This window comes from Callithrix jacchus, chromosome 12 (genome assembly GCF_049354715.1).
Source record: "Callithrix jacchus isolate 240 chromosome 12, calJac240_pri, whole genome shotgun sequence".
NCBI lineage: Eukaryota > Metazoa > Chordata > Mammalia > Primates > Cebidae > Callithrix > Callithrix jacchus.
In genome coordinates, this window is record NC_133513.1 from 18014781 (window position 1) to 18031213 (window position 16433).

General features: G+C 46.4%; 1 protein-coding gene across 13 annotated transcripts in view; it reads right to left on the bottom strand.

Annotated features, from left to right (window-relative positions):
• CLEC16A (C-type lectin domain containing 16A) overlaps positions 1 to 16433 on the bottom strand; it is a 229092-nt gene that overhangs the window by 128688 nt on the left and 83971 nt on the right. For all 13 annotated transcript variants that reach the window (XM_035267032.3, XM_078344753.1, XM_035267035.3 and 10 more), the window contains 4 exons: positions 7710 to 7832; positions 5533 to 5642; positions 3822 to 3866; positions 829 to 879 (listed from right to left, as the gene is read on the bottom strand). In XM_035267032.3, coding sequence (XP_035122923.2) covers positions 829 to 879; positions 3822 to 3866; positions 5533 to 5642; positions 7710 to 7832 — 329 coding nt within the window. The remainder of the gene's footprint in view (positions 1 to 828; positions 880 to 3821; positions 3867 to 5532; positions 5643 to 7709; positions 7833 to 16433) is intronic.

Consider the following 16433-nt stretch of genomic DNA (forward strand, 5'->3'; position numbering starts at 1 on the left):
GAGAAGCACGGGGGATGGGCTGTCCTGCTCTGGAAGCCTGGCCCTGCCACTCACTGGCCGGGCAGATTTGGGGACGTCACTAGACCTTTCTCAGTTTCCTCACTGGCAAGTAATACCCTTTGGCTCTGTGTCGCCACCCAAATCTCAACTTGAATGGTAACAATGCCCACATGTCAAGAGTGGGACCAGATGGCAGTAACTGAATCATGGAGGCGGTTTCCCTTATGCTGTTCTCATGATAGTGAGTTTTCATGAGATCTGATGGTTTTCTAAGCATCTGGCATTTTTAATCCTTGCACTCATTCTCTCTCCTGCCACCCTGTGAAGAGGTGCCTTCCACCATGATGATAAGTTTCCTGAGGCCTCCCCAGCAATGTGGAACTGTGAGTTAATGAAACCTCTTCTCTTTATAAATTACCCATCTTGGGTATTTCTGCATAGCAGTATGAGAACAGACGAATTCAGCAAGAAAGGGACACTGGCAGTAGCTATTACCATTGGTTGGCATGAGGATAAAGACATGTAATCTGTACCATATATTGTATACATCCAGCACCAAGTAACTCCTCAGTAAAATGATACTGCCCCCAAATTGCTATTCCTAGCAGAGTCTCTTCGTGACTCACTTGACACCTCCCAAGTGAATACAGTTTGAAATTTTAACAGTGATGGGGATTACAAGACACCATTCTAAATCTGCTTCCCCATTGATCTGTGCTATTTGGTCAGAAGGCCCTGAGTAAAAAAACCCCCTCCGGGATGGGCAGGGTGAGCTTGGCAGGAACATAGGCACACGCCAGCCCGAGTGTGTCCCAACTCCTCACTTACTGTCATGCTCCTGTACTCATCTTCAAACATGTCCAAAAAAATGTCTTCTCCCTAAAAAGAAAAGAAGGGAGGAAAGAGGATATTATTCACACTTTTTTTTTCCATAAACAACAGAGTATTATAAACTCTAGTTCATGGCTTTGGGGGCCATCTGTTTCTCATTAGTGAGTTCTCGTAAATCACCAGGAAGTAAAATACACACGTGAACACAAACACACATGCTCAAATGACAGACCAAATATCAAATTGCACTTCTCAAAATTTTCTCCTTTTTTAAGTACATGGAGAGTTCTTCTCTCAAAGCAGTTAATTTAAAAAAAACAACAAAAATAATACTATGTAGAATTAAAACATAAAAAAAGCTAATATTTCAAGTGTTTAACATCATCTGTTTGTCGAGAATGATTGGAGAAATGGAAAATCCTGGTGAAGTTACCATATTAGAAAGACGAGCCTCCACACCTCTGGAAGGAAGAGTATAACTAATTAAGGTTAGCATTACCCCATGTTTATGGGGAACGTGGCTTGTTCCATTTGTTTTTGAGGAGTGCTTTTGGGGTTATGTCATTCCTCAGGGTCGTGACCGCCCAGGAGGTCCCCTTTAGGACAGGGTGGTGGGGCTCTGAGACACATAACCAAATCCAGCTTTACACCTCTCGCCTCTTTGTCATGCAAGAATGGCATGACAGTCCAACTCTGTTTGGGGTATTGTGACAATGAAATGAGTTAACGCACATGAGATGCGAGGAGGCACAGAGCCTGCCCCTCAGTCAGGGGTGGGTCAGTGTGAGCACTCACTGTCATTATAATCTCTACTGGGTAATGACCATTACAACAGCTGCATCTCTCTTACAAGTTCTGAAACACACACACACACACACACACACACACACACACACACACACACAGAATTGGGGTGGAAAAGGGAATAGATCCTTTTTACGTTTTTTCAGTTGTCAGAACTACAACTAAATTTGAATATTCTTGTGTGATATAAGCACCACCACCAGAGAAGACCATTCCTGAAAACACCTAAGAACTGCTGCAAAATTATACTCGGAGTATAATAAATGTTATAGGATAAAATTAAGAAAAGTCTGGGTTGGGAGAAGGGATCCAGAATTTAAACAGAGCTCTCCTTTTGTTAATAATAAAGAATGACCTCTGGGAAATGCCTACCTATATGTCTTTCTGGTTTTGCAATCCAAAGCTTTCTAAGGGACATAAACTTAGGGCAGTTATACTGGCAAGAGGTTCAAAGATGATTAATGCATCCCTGAGGTTTCTGCTCTCTTGTGGGCTTTGCTAGTAGCGGTGTATCCTCACTTGGAGGCCAAGTGTGGCTTGGGATATTCTAAGGGGAAAGTGGGATTTCCTCCTCAGTGTGTGGGGGTCCATACCCTTGTCTGGGTATGTCCACTGTTCCAGCTGGATAGGGTCATCTGAGCTTGGCAAGGTGGATCTCCAAATTATATAACCTTGTTTTATCTCAACAAACACTGACAATAATGGATAGTGGCTTAAAAAGATTCCTGCAAAGAAATAGCAGCTTAAAGAGGACTTGAATAACTAAAGTACAGGGAACTAGGAGGAAATGGCAGTGTTGCCACCTTCCTCCTGTAGGAGGCACTTCATCAGCCACGTTAAGAGGGGAAACCATCACTCGCAGGATCTGCAGAGACCTGATCTGGAGGCCGGCAAATGAGAAAAATGACTATTTGACCTGTGGAATAATCCACCATGGCTGAGGAGTGATGAGCCCTGCTTGAAAGCCACACGAGGCTGGCAAGGCCTGAGCGTTTCTGCTCCCCATGCCCCCCAAATTCATATGTTGAAATCCTAATTCCCAAGGTGATGGAATTAGTAGGTAGGGCCTTTGGGCGGTGATCAGGTCGTACAGTAAGATGGTGCCATCTAAGAAAGTGAGCCTTCCGGCCAGGCGCAGTGACTCAAGCCTGTAATCCCAGCACTTTGGGAGGCCGAGGTGGGTGGATCACGAGGTCAAGAGATCCAGACCATCCTGGTCAACATGGTGAAACCCCGTCTCTACTAAAAATACAAAAAATTAGCTGGGCATGGTGTCGTGTGCCTGTAATCTCAGCTACTCAGGAGGCTGAGGCAGGAGAATTGCCTGAACCCAGGAGGCGGAGGTTGTGTTGAGCCGAGATCGCACCATTGCACTCCAGCCTGGGTAACAAGAGCGAAACTCTGTCTCAAAAAAAAAGAAAGTGAGCCTTCCATCTGTGAGAAAGTGGACCTTCAACAGATATCAAATCTGCCTTGATCTTGGACTTCCCGTCTTCCAGAACCGACAGAAGTAAACTTCTATTGTTTAGAAGCTATCCAGTTTATGGTATTTTGTTTTAGCATCCTGAATGGACTAAAACATATACCTTAGAGAGCTAAAACAAAACCATCCCAATTAGATATTTTTTAAACCATCTGGAACCTGAAGACAAAGCTCTGCAAATTTTTCAGATTCTGGAAGTCATGGTGGCACTTTACAAAATCTCAATAAACTTAATAAAGGTTTAGAAGCCTGTATAAGGTTCCTTAGCACATACTCACGTAAATAATATGCATGTATACAGTTCATAAATTGATAGGTAATTCATAATTTTATATGTGTAAGCACATATAACTCATGAACATAAGCTCATCATATATATACATAATTTACTCACATGTGTTTATATGCACATAGTTTATAATTTACATATAATTATTCCCAAATAAACAAATCCATGTATAACTGAGAAACAAATTGTTATATACTGGAGCTGAGTCCTCAAAAATTTTACTGATAAGAGCATGGGCAGAAAAGTTTAGATATTGCTGCCTTAGACACTATAAAATTGAGCATTTTTATTCAGTAACTACAGGCATAAAAAATAACTGAAGACACACAACATTTATCTGCATAGAACCAGACACCACACTCCTGCTTCTACAAGAGCCACCATGCTGCTGTCCATCTGTGCTCTGCCAATTACCTTATAAAAATGTCGTACAAGGTGAACACTTTCTTCTCTCGCACCCTGTAAAAGAGAAGGAAGGTGTGAAGGAGGCAGGTCTCATCTAGGTGAGCAAGTTGGGCAAACTACAAATTCTAAAATATGAGTGTGTATAAAACAGATCTGGACTAATACCCTTAATGTAAAAAACACTTTTTTCCCCCCTTTTGTTGAGATAGAGTCTGGTTCTGTTGCACAGGCTGGAGGGCAGTGGTGCAATCTCGGCTCACTGCAACCTCCGCCTCATGGGTTCAGGCAATTCCCCTGCCTCTGCCTCCCAAGTAGCTGAGATTACAGTGCCTGCCACCATGCCCAGTTGATTTTTGATTTTTGATTTTTGGTAGAGACAGGGTTTCACCATGTTGGCCAGGCTGGTCTCAAACTCCTGACCTCAGGGGATCTGCCCATCTCAGCCTCCCAAAGCGATGGGATTACAGGCGTTAGCCACTGTACCTGGCCTACAAAATAGTTCTTATTGAGAGAGAGAGAGAAGAAAGGAGACAGATTTCAAAATAAAAACAGGGAATGGATAGGTAGTTCGACTGTAATGACATGAGAAGCTGTTAATATACAGCTCATTGGGGGAAAATGGGTTATAAAATATGGCCATTATGACGCCTTTTTGAGTTTATTTTTTAAAGACAGGATCTCAATCTGTGGACCAGGCTAGAGTGTGGTGGTGCAGTCATAGCTCACTGCAGTCTCAAACTCTTGGATTCAAGCAATCTTCCAGCCTCAGCCTTCTGAGCAGCTGGGACTACAGGTGTGTCTTGGCTAATATTTTTGTTTTTTTTTTTAGAGAAAGTGTCTCACTATGCTATCCAGGCTAGTCTCAAACTCTTGGCCTCAAGTGATCCTCTCACTTCAGCTTCTCAAAATGTTGGAATTACAGGCATGAGCCACTGCACCTGGCCCAACTACATTTGTGTAAGACAAATTCATTTATATGTATGTGTATCTATATACTTATACATACCTATATACATACTTAGTTTCCATTTACATATATGCAAACAAATGTTTCATTTGTATATATACATTTGCATATAATTACACATTACATATGTAAATATATACTTACACTGTATGTTTTCATATTGTATAAATAGAATTCTTTACATATGTAATTATTTGCTTATATAATACTTAAATATATTTATTTAGCTATATGTGTATATATATACACATATGTGTGTGTGTCTGCACAGACACAACCAAAGTGTCAACTACAGTTGTTACTTTTACTTCCCTGTACTTCCTAAATTTTCTAAAATAAACACAGAAAATAAGAGGGGGTACCATAAAAGCTACTGAAAATTTAATGAATGTATATTTTAAGCACAAAAACCATTATCAGTGTGTGTATATGCATGAATATGTCTCTATGTGCATAAAACTTTTGTAATACCAAAAGAAAAATTCTGAAGACAAATACAGAACCTAATAACTGTGACAGAAAGTACTAAAACTCAATTAAATGGACCCTTCAGTGAGTCTCAGCCGAAAGGAAGTCCATGCTAAATAAGTAGGCTGGAGTGGGGTCTCAGGAGAGCAGGCCCTGCAACTTCTAGCTAGTGACTGATGACACCATGGGCCAGGGCTCCTATCTGGATGCCAGCAGCTGCCCTCCCAGCCTCCTGTCCCTCTCCCTTGGCCCCTATACAGGAAGGAGGAGGGGAGAGGGCATCACCTCCAGACAGGCCAGGTGTACATCCTTCATGATGCAGCCAGCACTTGTCAGGACTTGCTGCTTCAGAAGCAGGCAGCTCAGCTCCAGTGTCGCCAGCCGGATCTTCCCATCTGCAGAGCACACCAGGGTAAGCTTTGCACACCCAGGGTGGAGAGCCCTGCAGCCCAAGGCTCCTGCCTATCCATGTCGCGCTCAGCAGGTGAGGTGATAGACCAACCGCTCATGGCTCCCAACATCCAGTGGGGACACAGAGGGAACTCCCCATGCTAAAACCATTCCCAATCAGTTAGAATTCAAGGTTCCACATCAAAACTGCCTATACCAAATACTTCCCTGAAGTCCATTTACTGGCAGGGGGTACAGGAAAAAGGGTGACTCAACACTACTTACACCTGGAGAGTGGCCCTGCACCCCGATTTCCTTTAGGGAGCTGCCAGTCCCACTCTGGTCATGTGATTTGGGTGGAGCTGGTCCTCCTTGCCCCCCTTCCAGGGTTGGGCACATCACCCAGCTGGATGGGGTGCTCCATTCCCTTGGTCCCAGTGACGAGGTAAGAACCAGGCAAGGGAGTCATTAGAGACAGTAAGGCTCAACCTCACAATTTGCTGGAACCTCTGGGTAAGAAATTCTCCTTGTACTGGGCTGAGCAGAGGACTGTGGTGAGGCTCTGAGGGGCACTAGCATTATAATCTATCGGCCACCTCTTCACCTTTGCCAGCATTTTCCATCTTTGTCAAGTACTCTGCAAATATCACTTTGAGATCTCTCTTTCAACTAGACTGTCCAAAGCTAAGCATCTCGCACAGAGCAAGTCTAGAGTCTCAGTGGAGAAAGGGCTAGCTGGAAGGGCTGGCATTTATCTTGTCAACCCAGAAGGTGGCAGAGACCAAATGTAGAAAAATACTGTTTGAGCCCCTGGATCCAACTTTGCCTGAATCCAGGCCTCAGCAGACTTTAAAAGCCAACACAGCTCTGTCTGTCTGTTTGTACTGTTTAGGCTGGAGGGAGCTGGGTTTCCAGCAAGTGCAACAGAGCTCTCACACAGCTTACTTACTGTGCTATTACTTACGTACTACTGCGAGCCAGGTATAGTGTTGAGCACTTTATATACACCTCCTCAAGGAGTCTCTATAAACACCTGTTGCAATGAGTGCTCCAAAGACTGAGGCTCAGCAAAGCAAAGTGACTCATCCAGGGTCTCACAGCTGGGCAGTGTAGACTGCAGGTGCTCAGAATGCCAAAACCCACATGTGGCATCTCTCCTAGAAGCATCTAATCACTGACTGACTTAAGGACAACTGCTCTTATGCAAACTCCTCTGTGCGTCTTTAAAGTTTGTTTCTGGGGAAAGGTCCCACTGTGGAAAGGAGGTTGTCCTCACGTTATGACTCTAAGGCCTTGGAAACATCAGAGACCACGATGGGTCACTGGGGAAAAAAACTAAAGGCAGATACACCCCTCTGCCCACCTCCCTGCTCATCCCTTTGTGAATGCCTTGTAAGTCAGGTGAAAATATGTGAGAAGAGGGATTCTGCTTAAAAAATGAAAAAGTGCTATCACGAAAGGTAAGTTTTCCTAAACATAAGACCCAGGGACCATCAAGGAGAAGGCTGAGCGGTCTCAGCTCCATCAGGTCTCCCTGCTGCGCCCCACCCAGCCCCAGCACTAGCGCACCCTATCTTCATCTGCCTCTTCCAACTGAGTTTTGCTCCAAGCACAGTCTCACTCCTACCTGTTCCCATACCTATCCACAACTGTTGCTGGTAACAAAACTCTGTCTTCTACTACACTGGCCCCTTAAATCTTTCAAACTTTCTCCCCTCACTCCACTCCCAGCCTAGTTCTTTCTCACAGTATTGCCTTGGGCACCGGGAGTGGGGAGCACAGTGACAAACACTGACAGTCTCAGCAAAGGAAGGGTGGGGTATGGAAGGAGAAGAAAGAAGGTTACCAAGTGGCAGGGGCAGGATGGAAAAAGGAGACCCAGAGTTAAAGATACAGTCCTAGTAGGCAGGAGGGCTGGCCCAGGATGCAGGGCTTGAGGGACAGAGGGAGAGTCTGGGATTGGCCCGGAAACTCAGAAGGCTCAGGCCTAGCACCCAGGGCTCTGGCTCCCAGTGGGGCCTGCTCCCTATGACTGTGTAGCCCTGTGGACAGACAACACCCCAAGTGGGCACCTGGCTGGGCAGCATTGTTCATGATCCTGATGAGCCTTTCAGCCAACGGATGGTTGTAGGTGTTCTTCTCTGCCACATTTGGCACTGGGAGCTGGATTCGTTCTAATTTCTCAGGATCCATGCCTGGAACAGAGGAGAAGGATGTAAGCAGAGCTGCCTCCTGACTGCGTGACCTCCTCGTCCTGAGAGACCCTGCAGAGTGCGGTTTACTCAACTTCAGCCACATATGTTCCCTCTTGGTGATTTCTTTCCTTTCTTTTTTTTAAATTTTTAGTAGAGATAGGGTTTCCCCATATTTCCCAGGCTAGGCTTGACCTCCTGAGTTTCTCAAAGTGCTGGGCCTCCCAAAGTGCTGGGATTACAGGTGTGAGCCACTGTGCCTGGCCCCTCTTGGGAACTGCTGTCATGACTGGTTGCTGTCAGTGCCACAACTTATCGCAGAGCTCTCCGTAAACTGAACTTACATAAATGTATTAAGACATACATTTTGTCTTATACTTATAAAACAGGAAATCAGGATTGATGCAATAATTGCCAGTAATAATTTTTTAAAAATCAAAAAATGTTTTTACATTTCAGCCAATGACTGTTAACTCTCTACTCATGGTGGCCCAAGGCCTGATCTTTGTTAAAAAGGGCAGTTGGCAGGTACTTAATAGTGTTGGAGAGGGGCTAGCCCCAAATGGTGACATTCTCCCAGACATAGCAGAGGAAAGGGAACGGAGAAGAAAAGTGGGTAACCATCTTGGAGCACAATTCACAGCCACTGCGTGCCAGGTCTGCGGGCCACCTGAGGCCACTCCCGTATTAGGCACCTTCTATACCTGGGAAAACTGAGACCTAGAGAAACAGAGACTAAATATGAATGAAACTACAGTCATCCCCAACAACTGTGCCCTTTAGTTTTTAACAACAAACTCAAAAGCTGGGCCCCACCCTCAACACACACAGGAGGAATCAGGTTCTAAGCCAGGTGAGGCAGAGGCCACCCCTGCCCCTGAGGATGGCATTGGCAGAACGAGACTAAGCTAAACCTTTCTTACATAACCGTGCACCCGTGCACATATGAGGGTGGCACAAAAGTAACTGTGGTTTTCGCCATTGAAAGCAATTGCAAAAACCGCAATTACTTTTGCGCCAACCTAATACAATGACACCAATACAGCAGAGATCTATCATTAGGAGGCAAGGAAATCATTTATTCTCCAGTGAAAATTCAACAATTCCTTCTGTGAAAACTAACAGCATTTAAAAGATAAAAGACGAGATGCGGGCGGGGAAGGTAAGTGGGAAAGGAAAAAGGGAACAGGCAAGTGTATGACTAAGCCCTGTTGTCATTCCTCCTAAAGAAGCACACAGGACCTGCAGTGACACAAGACCTGTTGGGCCTAGTAGGACAGTTCCCAACTAGGGAAAGGGTCTTTACACTCCTTATCTGCTCATCTGCCCCTTGCAGAAACAAACATCTAGCTTGATCCAAGCTTGGAGAACTAAATGGATTGTTTGTGCTTCAAGCACGTCTTTTCCTGTTATTCTATGAAAGGGGGAAAGGTGGCACTTCTCGGAACTCTTGAAATATGGTCCCTTGAGTACCAGATGACGCTTCATTTAGAACCTTGACAAAATAGTGGAAGATAGCATTGAGGAGCTGATTGCTGGATTCTAAGTAACTCCTGCACACACACATTGATGTAATAAGCCATAACAATCCATCTTGCTTTTCTGAATTCCTTCCAGCTCCTAGAGACAGGCTCAGTCCTACCAAGGAGATGACCTGTGTGGGGGACGGCCTAAAGGCTTGAGTTCGGTAGTAGTCTCTCTCATGCCCCAAAACTCCTCACAAATGTGGCTTCCTCAACAAATTTGATTGCAGTAAAAATTTAATTTGTGGCTTCTGTATCCCGTGTTAATGTGTAACTCTGAAGGATTCTGGCTTATTGAATGGCAAGAAGATTGTCAATTGAATCTTTTTGGCATTTGTTTTTTCCAGAGATGTCAACACTGTCCTAACACCTCTCTACTTGTTAATTTCTGGCCCTTTGAGAACTGCCAGTCAGTAGTTCTGCGGGGGAATAAAAGTTCCTCTGCATTCCACGTGCATCGCCCAACTTTATAACCAACCAGCAATCACTCCACTTCAGAGAGGACAGCGGAAAGGGCCCGGCCACTGGCTCCTTCTAGAACAGGGCCGTGGCCACAGAACCATGGAAAGAGGCAAACTAGGCCCAGGTCTTGAATTTCCACAGAGAGGTCCCTTTTGTTTATTTTCTATCATTGTCCCTCCACCTCCTCAGAATTTGTGGACAATGAAGAAATCTGTGGCAAGCTCTTTTCTTGACAGGAGAAAAGCATCCCAAGATGATCCTGACCTTTCTCAAGTCTCCATGAAGGGAGGGTCCCAGAGGATAGAAACACCTCCCTCTGCACTGGATTCCAAGTGCAGCCCCTTCCTTTTGTGAGAAAGTTAAGGCCCAGAGAGGTGAAGCTGTTTCCCCAAGGTCAGAGAGCAAGTTAGAGACACAGCTCAAACCACCTTCAGATGATCCACAAGGTGAGCAGGGTCCAGATGGGAAAGGGTGGCAGCACCCACAGAGCCAACCCACCAGGGATGCCCAGAGTGCCCGCCAATAGCCACCCCTCTGTGCCCCTGGGCTCACTCTCTCCTAGGGGGACAGCTGGGTACAGTGGAAATGAGAAGCCTGGGGGTGGGGTGTGGAAGGAACTTTGTTTTGATACTTCACCTTTTTGAACCTCAGTCTCCTCACCTGTGAAGTGGGAATAATTATGGTAACTATCCGTCCCACAACTGGTATCAGCATCAAAAGAGAAAAAGCACTGTCACAGGTCAACAATTTTAATTCTCATTATGATGCACAAATGGGGATTTTTAGTTTGAGCATTGCTTAATGCATGGATGACAATTTTTAGCTTGAGCATGGCTTGATGTGTTTCCTTATCATTCGTGTTATAAAAGGAAAGTTAGGCCAGGTGCAGTGGTTCACGTTTGTAATCCCAGCACTCTGGGAGGCCAAGGCAGATCACCTGAGGTCTGGAGTTTGAGAGCAGCCTGGTCTATGTGGTGAAACCCTCTCTACTAAAACTACAAAAATTAGCTGGGTGTGGTGGCACACGCCTGTAGTCCCAGCTACTCGGGAGGCTGAGACATGAGAATCGCTTGAACCCTGGAGGCAGAGGTTGGAGTGAGCCAAAACCACGCCACTACACTACAGCCTGGGTGACAGAGTGAGCCTTGGTCTCAATTAAAAAAAAAAAAAAAAAAAAAGGAAAGTTAGAACAAGATAACAAAATGAAAAAAACCTGGCAGCTAAACAGAGGTACAGGCAGACCAAAGGAGGCGTGCGGAGCTGCTAGGACCCCTCTCAGGGGGCAAGCTGCTCAGGTTGGGTCCTAAAGGATGAACAGGAGTTTGCTTTGAGCCAGACAGTGGGGGCCAGGGCTTGCCAAACCAAGGTGGGTCTGCAGGGAGTGGAGCAGAGCCAGGGAGGGGATGATGAGGTGGAAGATAGGGGAAGGGACAGGCAAGGCTTTGTGCCAGGATCCTGGAGGGTGATGCAGTGGAGGGACCCAGGAGAGGCAGCTAGCAGGCAGTGACATGATCTGGTTGTGTCCTGGCTGACTGTGGGGTGGTTCCAGTCCCCTGGCTGCTCCAAGTGGTCTCCATGCTTCCGGTCCTTTCCCCCAAATCGACCTGGTACTGCCATGCAGTCCATGTGAGGTGGATTTTACCACCAGCCCTGGGAGGCAGAGAGCAGAGGTGATTCCACGCAGCATACGGCAAAATTATGCAACAGAAACCCCTCTGAACATCTCCCTTCTTTCCCCAAAGCTTCTCCTGAGCCAGGTGCCCCATTCTCTCTCCCCACTCTTTTTCCCACCATGGCCTCTAAAATCCCCTCTGTTACTCTGAACTATCAAGTGTTTTCAAGCAGCCCTTATCATTTACCAAAGTACTCAGTCAAAACAAACAAACAACAAAAACCCCAGTCTCTCCGGGGAAGGAGGGTGTCTTTGGAAAAAAGGAGGAGAGGATTCTGCTAAGACGACAAGATTGCCTTCACATGGTACGCCCTGAAGAAATGGTGACCATCAGCCAGGCATGTGACATGTAATGCTTCATTTCATCCCCATGACACTCTGTGAAGTGGGTGATATTATTTCCATTTTATAGATGAGGAGGCTGAGGCTCAAAAAAAGACATGAAGCTTGCCTGAGGTCATGCAGATAGCAGAAAGCCCAGCCCTGAATGCAGCCATATGGCTCCTACCTCCATCCTCTCTGCTGTGTCCCATGATCCCTGTGGGTTAATTCTCTCTCCCTCCACCTGCCCAATCTATGCATGTCATGTGATCTAGCGGTGTTCTTGGCACAAACACAACAGTCCATAAATTTCTGCTAAATTAATTTTTTTAATAAGTTGAGTAGTTTTGATCAAATTTAGGGCAGAGGATCAGACAAATCTCAAAATTAAGGGGAAACACACATAAAATAGAAGCCACCATATGACAGCTGTGCAGAAAAGCCCAACCATCACCCACACACAAAACAGGCTAGAAAGAAATAGACCCTGTCAGCAGTTGGTTATCGTAAGGTGGTATAATCAAAGACAAGTGAAAAAGCAACTTATTCTCATTTTTGTTTTTAGAACAATCATTGCCTCACCATCACTGTTCTTAGGAGAGCATTTAATTTGTGGGAAACATTAGATTTGGGTTTAAATCTCCTTCCTGAAACAACCTGGTGGCTGACGGTTCTGAATGGATAAGGTCAACCTCACTGTGTAACAGGGACATTCGAGTGAAAGGTAAGACGGCACCTGTGTGCAAGGACACACACACACTCACTCACACATGCTCACGCACATGCATACCCCACAGTTTTCAGTCACAGAAAGGCAGATTTTGCAGTAGCTTCTTTGCCAGTCATGTCCCTTTGAGAGAAATAAACACTGTGGATAATAAATTACCCTATTTGCTTCAACTTTTAAGCGCCTGGTGACAGACAAATTCCAAAGAAACCCTGCTGCACTTCACCGGAGCACTAGCTCATTCCAGCTTCCAGCAGATCGCATGTTCCCTGCCCTGCCCTGCCCACAGCCCTGCCTCAGGGGTCAGGGCCTGAGCTGCCCACTCCAGTCAGAACGGATGTCCCCTATCCAGAGGGTTGGAGGGCAGAACTCCCAACCAACTCATTCAGAGAACCCAAAACAGAAGGGAAGGGTGTGGTCCACAGTGTCAGTAACTCTTACTAAGCTTCCCTCTCGGTTCTGATATCTGGATTCTTCCCCCTTAGTAGTAGCCCCCATTCAGGGTGGGGATGAAAAAGACCCAGACCAAAGATGCATAAGAAGAATTAAGACAGAAGTGGATAAAGATACCATGAGAACACCAGCTAAACAATGTTAAAAATTTTTTTAAATGTCTCTTGACCATGCGAGGTCTCCTTGGCTGCAGTCACACAAGTATTACCAGCTTTGGAAGACTACAGAGCAATGATTTCAAAGGCTAACCAGATGTTGGGCTGGTTTCCAATGTACTTCCAATTCAGGTTATGTGTCAGCCAAGATAAAAACAATGCTGTGGCAGCTCTCTGCATGGCAAAACTTCCCTTTATCCTATTACTTTTCAACCTTTTCCATATCACTCATCCATGTTCCAGTAACTTCTCAGCACAACAAAACACAAAACACAAAGAGCCCAAAACTCCTTCCTCCTGGGTAAACAATGACAAATGGAGTGGCAGAAGTAGAAGGTTGGTCACTGAACTGGGGAAGCTTCAACATCTGAAAACTTTAAACTCACCCTCATCCCCCCACCTCTGGCCCAGGACTCGGCGGACTTGACAGAAGAGCAAAGGCTGCATTTTCTGTTACAGAAACAAACCAGAATTCATTATGTGGACCAAATGAATCACAACAAGTGCCTTCTGCCAACTGGTCAACCCTTTCCACTGTGGGATATTCATTTCGGTGCAGCATCTAATCTCTTATGATTTACTGGAAGGCCTGAGCTCACATTTGGTTTTTATTCACATGGCTTTTATGTCAAAACTGTCTATGAGGAAAAATCTATGAAAAACAGACAGGTCACTTAGGGTCCTGATTTGCAGGGTAAGGATCTGGAAAAATGAGGCTGAAGGTCAAAGGCAGCCTGACCAGATGCTGCTGCCTAACCAAAAACAAATCAGCCAACCAACCATCACCACCGAAACCCCACCAAATGCAGATCCTGTGCTCACAGGCCAGGTCTGAGTATAAACCAGGTGGCAGCTCCCCGACGAGGCAGCTTCTCCAGGCACCTGAGCCTCGGGGCACCAGACTTGAACTTTTCAGTTTCTTCTCCAAACCTTCTCTGAGGCCCATGCTCATTAGTTCTGGCAATGACACTTCTATTTGTCACACAGTGAGAGGGGTCAGGAACCTGGGCCTTACCCAGGCTCCTTCCTTCATGCCCCCTCCTTTCGAATCAACCAGAACCCCCCATCCCCTAGCCCAGTGCCTCTGTCTCCCCATCCTAGTAAATGCACCCCACTGTTGCTGAAGTCAAATTGCAGAAGTCATCTCTGACTCGTCCCCTTCACTCAAGCCCTACATCCAATCCATCAGCACATCCTGGCTCTAGCACTGAAATAATCACAAGTCCTTCCAGTTTCCTCCACTCCCCAGCCAGCAGCCTAATCCAATCCACGTTATCTCTTGCCTGGACAACTGCAACAGCTTCCTAGCAAGTCTCCCGATATTCCCTCCTGCAACTCATCCCTACCCCCAACCTCTGTCATCTACTTTCCATCTGGTAGCCAAGGTCTCTTTTAAAAACTTCCATCTGAGCACATCATAGTCCTGCTTTAAAATCCCATAGGGGTTTCCCACTGCGCTTGGAAAAAAAATGGAAATTCCTCTCCATGGCCTTCAAAGCCCTTCACGACTGGCCCCAGTCCACCTGGACAGCCTCACCTTGGCGCGCTTTCTGCTTCTTCCCACCCCAGGGCGTCTGCACATGCTGCTCCCTTCACCTGGAGCACTCTTGCCCCAGATCTCTGCAGAGCTGGCTCCTTCTCACTCTCTGGGCCTTGGCTCCTCAGAGGAGTCCTCCCCCACCACCCTGACTAGCACCTACTAACCCCTGCAGCACAACCACTGGGCCTCCTCATCACTCCGCCCTGTTCATTTCCTTCTACCACTTGTGGCAGTCACAATCAGTCTTCTTGTTCACTTGAACAAGACTCATCTGGGCTTGTTTGGGTGCCTGCGACAGGCCCTTGCCCTAGCAAGTATGCAGCAAGTATCTGCTGAGTGATAAGAAAGCCTCCGGTTTCACCTCTCATCCCTCCCACCCGCTGGCTGAATAACGGCAAACCCATTCTGAGGGGTGCAGAGTGGGTCACATCACTTACTGACTAATTGCCCCCCAGCAGTCCCACACAGCTCGTAGAAACACAGTTCACAGTCACTGCCTGCACCACCCCCCTTTTAGACTGGTTCCAGATGCCTGCCTCTCTAGGCACCCTGCTGCCACAGATACACTGCTGCTCACCCTGGGGAATGGCAGTGATCTGACAGATATATCACAGGTTCTCATGCCCCTTCTTGCTCTGCCCTCTACCATAGCCCGGGTGTCCTCAGGAAGCAGGTCCTCACTCCTGTGGGCAGAGTCCACACTCACCACCAGGCAAGCAGCCCTCTATTGTGCTGACAGCCTCCTCATCAGTCAGTCAGTCTTGGACTTTTCTGTCCAAGAATGACTGATGCTCTCCTGGGCAAGGGCCTGGGTCTGCCTGGACTTTGTGGTCCGCATGCTGAGCACGCTGCCTGGCACGCAGCTGGTGCTCCACATGCATTTGCTGAATAACTAATTACATGAGGAAATTCATCAGAAACAGCAAGGCGCTTCCTCCTGATCACTTAAGCCTCCAAGAGGCCTCTCCTGATTGTCCAGGTGTAGGCAGTACCCTCTACCCTCCGCCTGTCCACCAGATTACCTAGTTTTATTTTCACTGTTTCACTTCTTGCTATGTGGGATAATTTTACTTGGTTACTAGTTTATTATCTGTCTCCTCTAAGAGAATCCAGATTCCATGAAAGTATTTGTTTGGTTCACCCAATACTGATCGGCCCCAATACTGATCCCAACACCTGGGATCAGTACTGAACTATCCCAAGTGCTGGGATCAGTACTGAGGATGCAGTGGCTTCCAAAATATTTGTTGGAAGAATGAATGAATCAATACATGAATAGCATTAGCAGAAAATGGAAAAAGGAATTAAATTTCCTTGAATATATGATTCTGCTCTTCTAAGAAGAAATTCCTAAGAAAAAGAGGTAGGATGCCCAGGTGGGAACTCGGGTGGGTGGTCTCTCCAGCACACAAGACTGGATGAAGGCACACAGCAGCACACATGGCAAGCCATGACATCTCCACTCCCTGCACAGGTCAGGGCTACAGGGAGAACACCAGCCACCCAGAAGATGAGGAGCTTGCCCACTGTCCCTTGGAACCCGGCATCTATACCACACAGGCAGCACCTTCTTTGCTGAAGCTCTGAGCACAGGCTGCCAGGAAGAGATAGCCCTGGGGCTGTGCCACATAGCTGAGAGGCAACCAATCAGCAAACTCTGGCTGAGCACTGACTGCCAGGTGGTAGGAGGGGTACTACATGGGGCACATGGTTTCTGCCTTCCAAAGCCTAGCCATCTAGAATGGGAGACA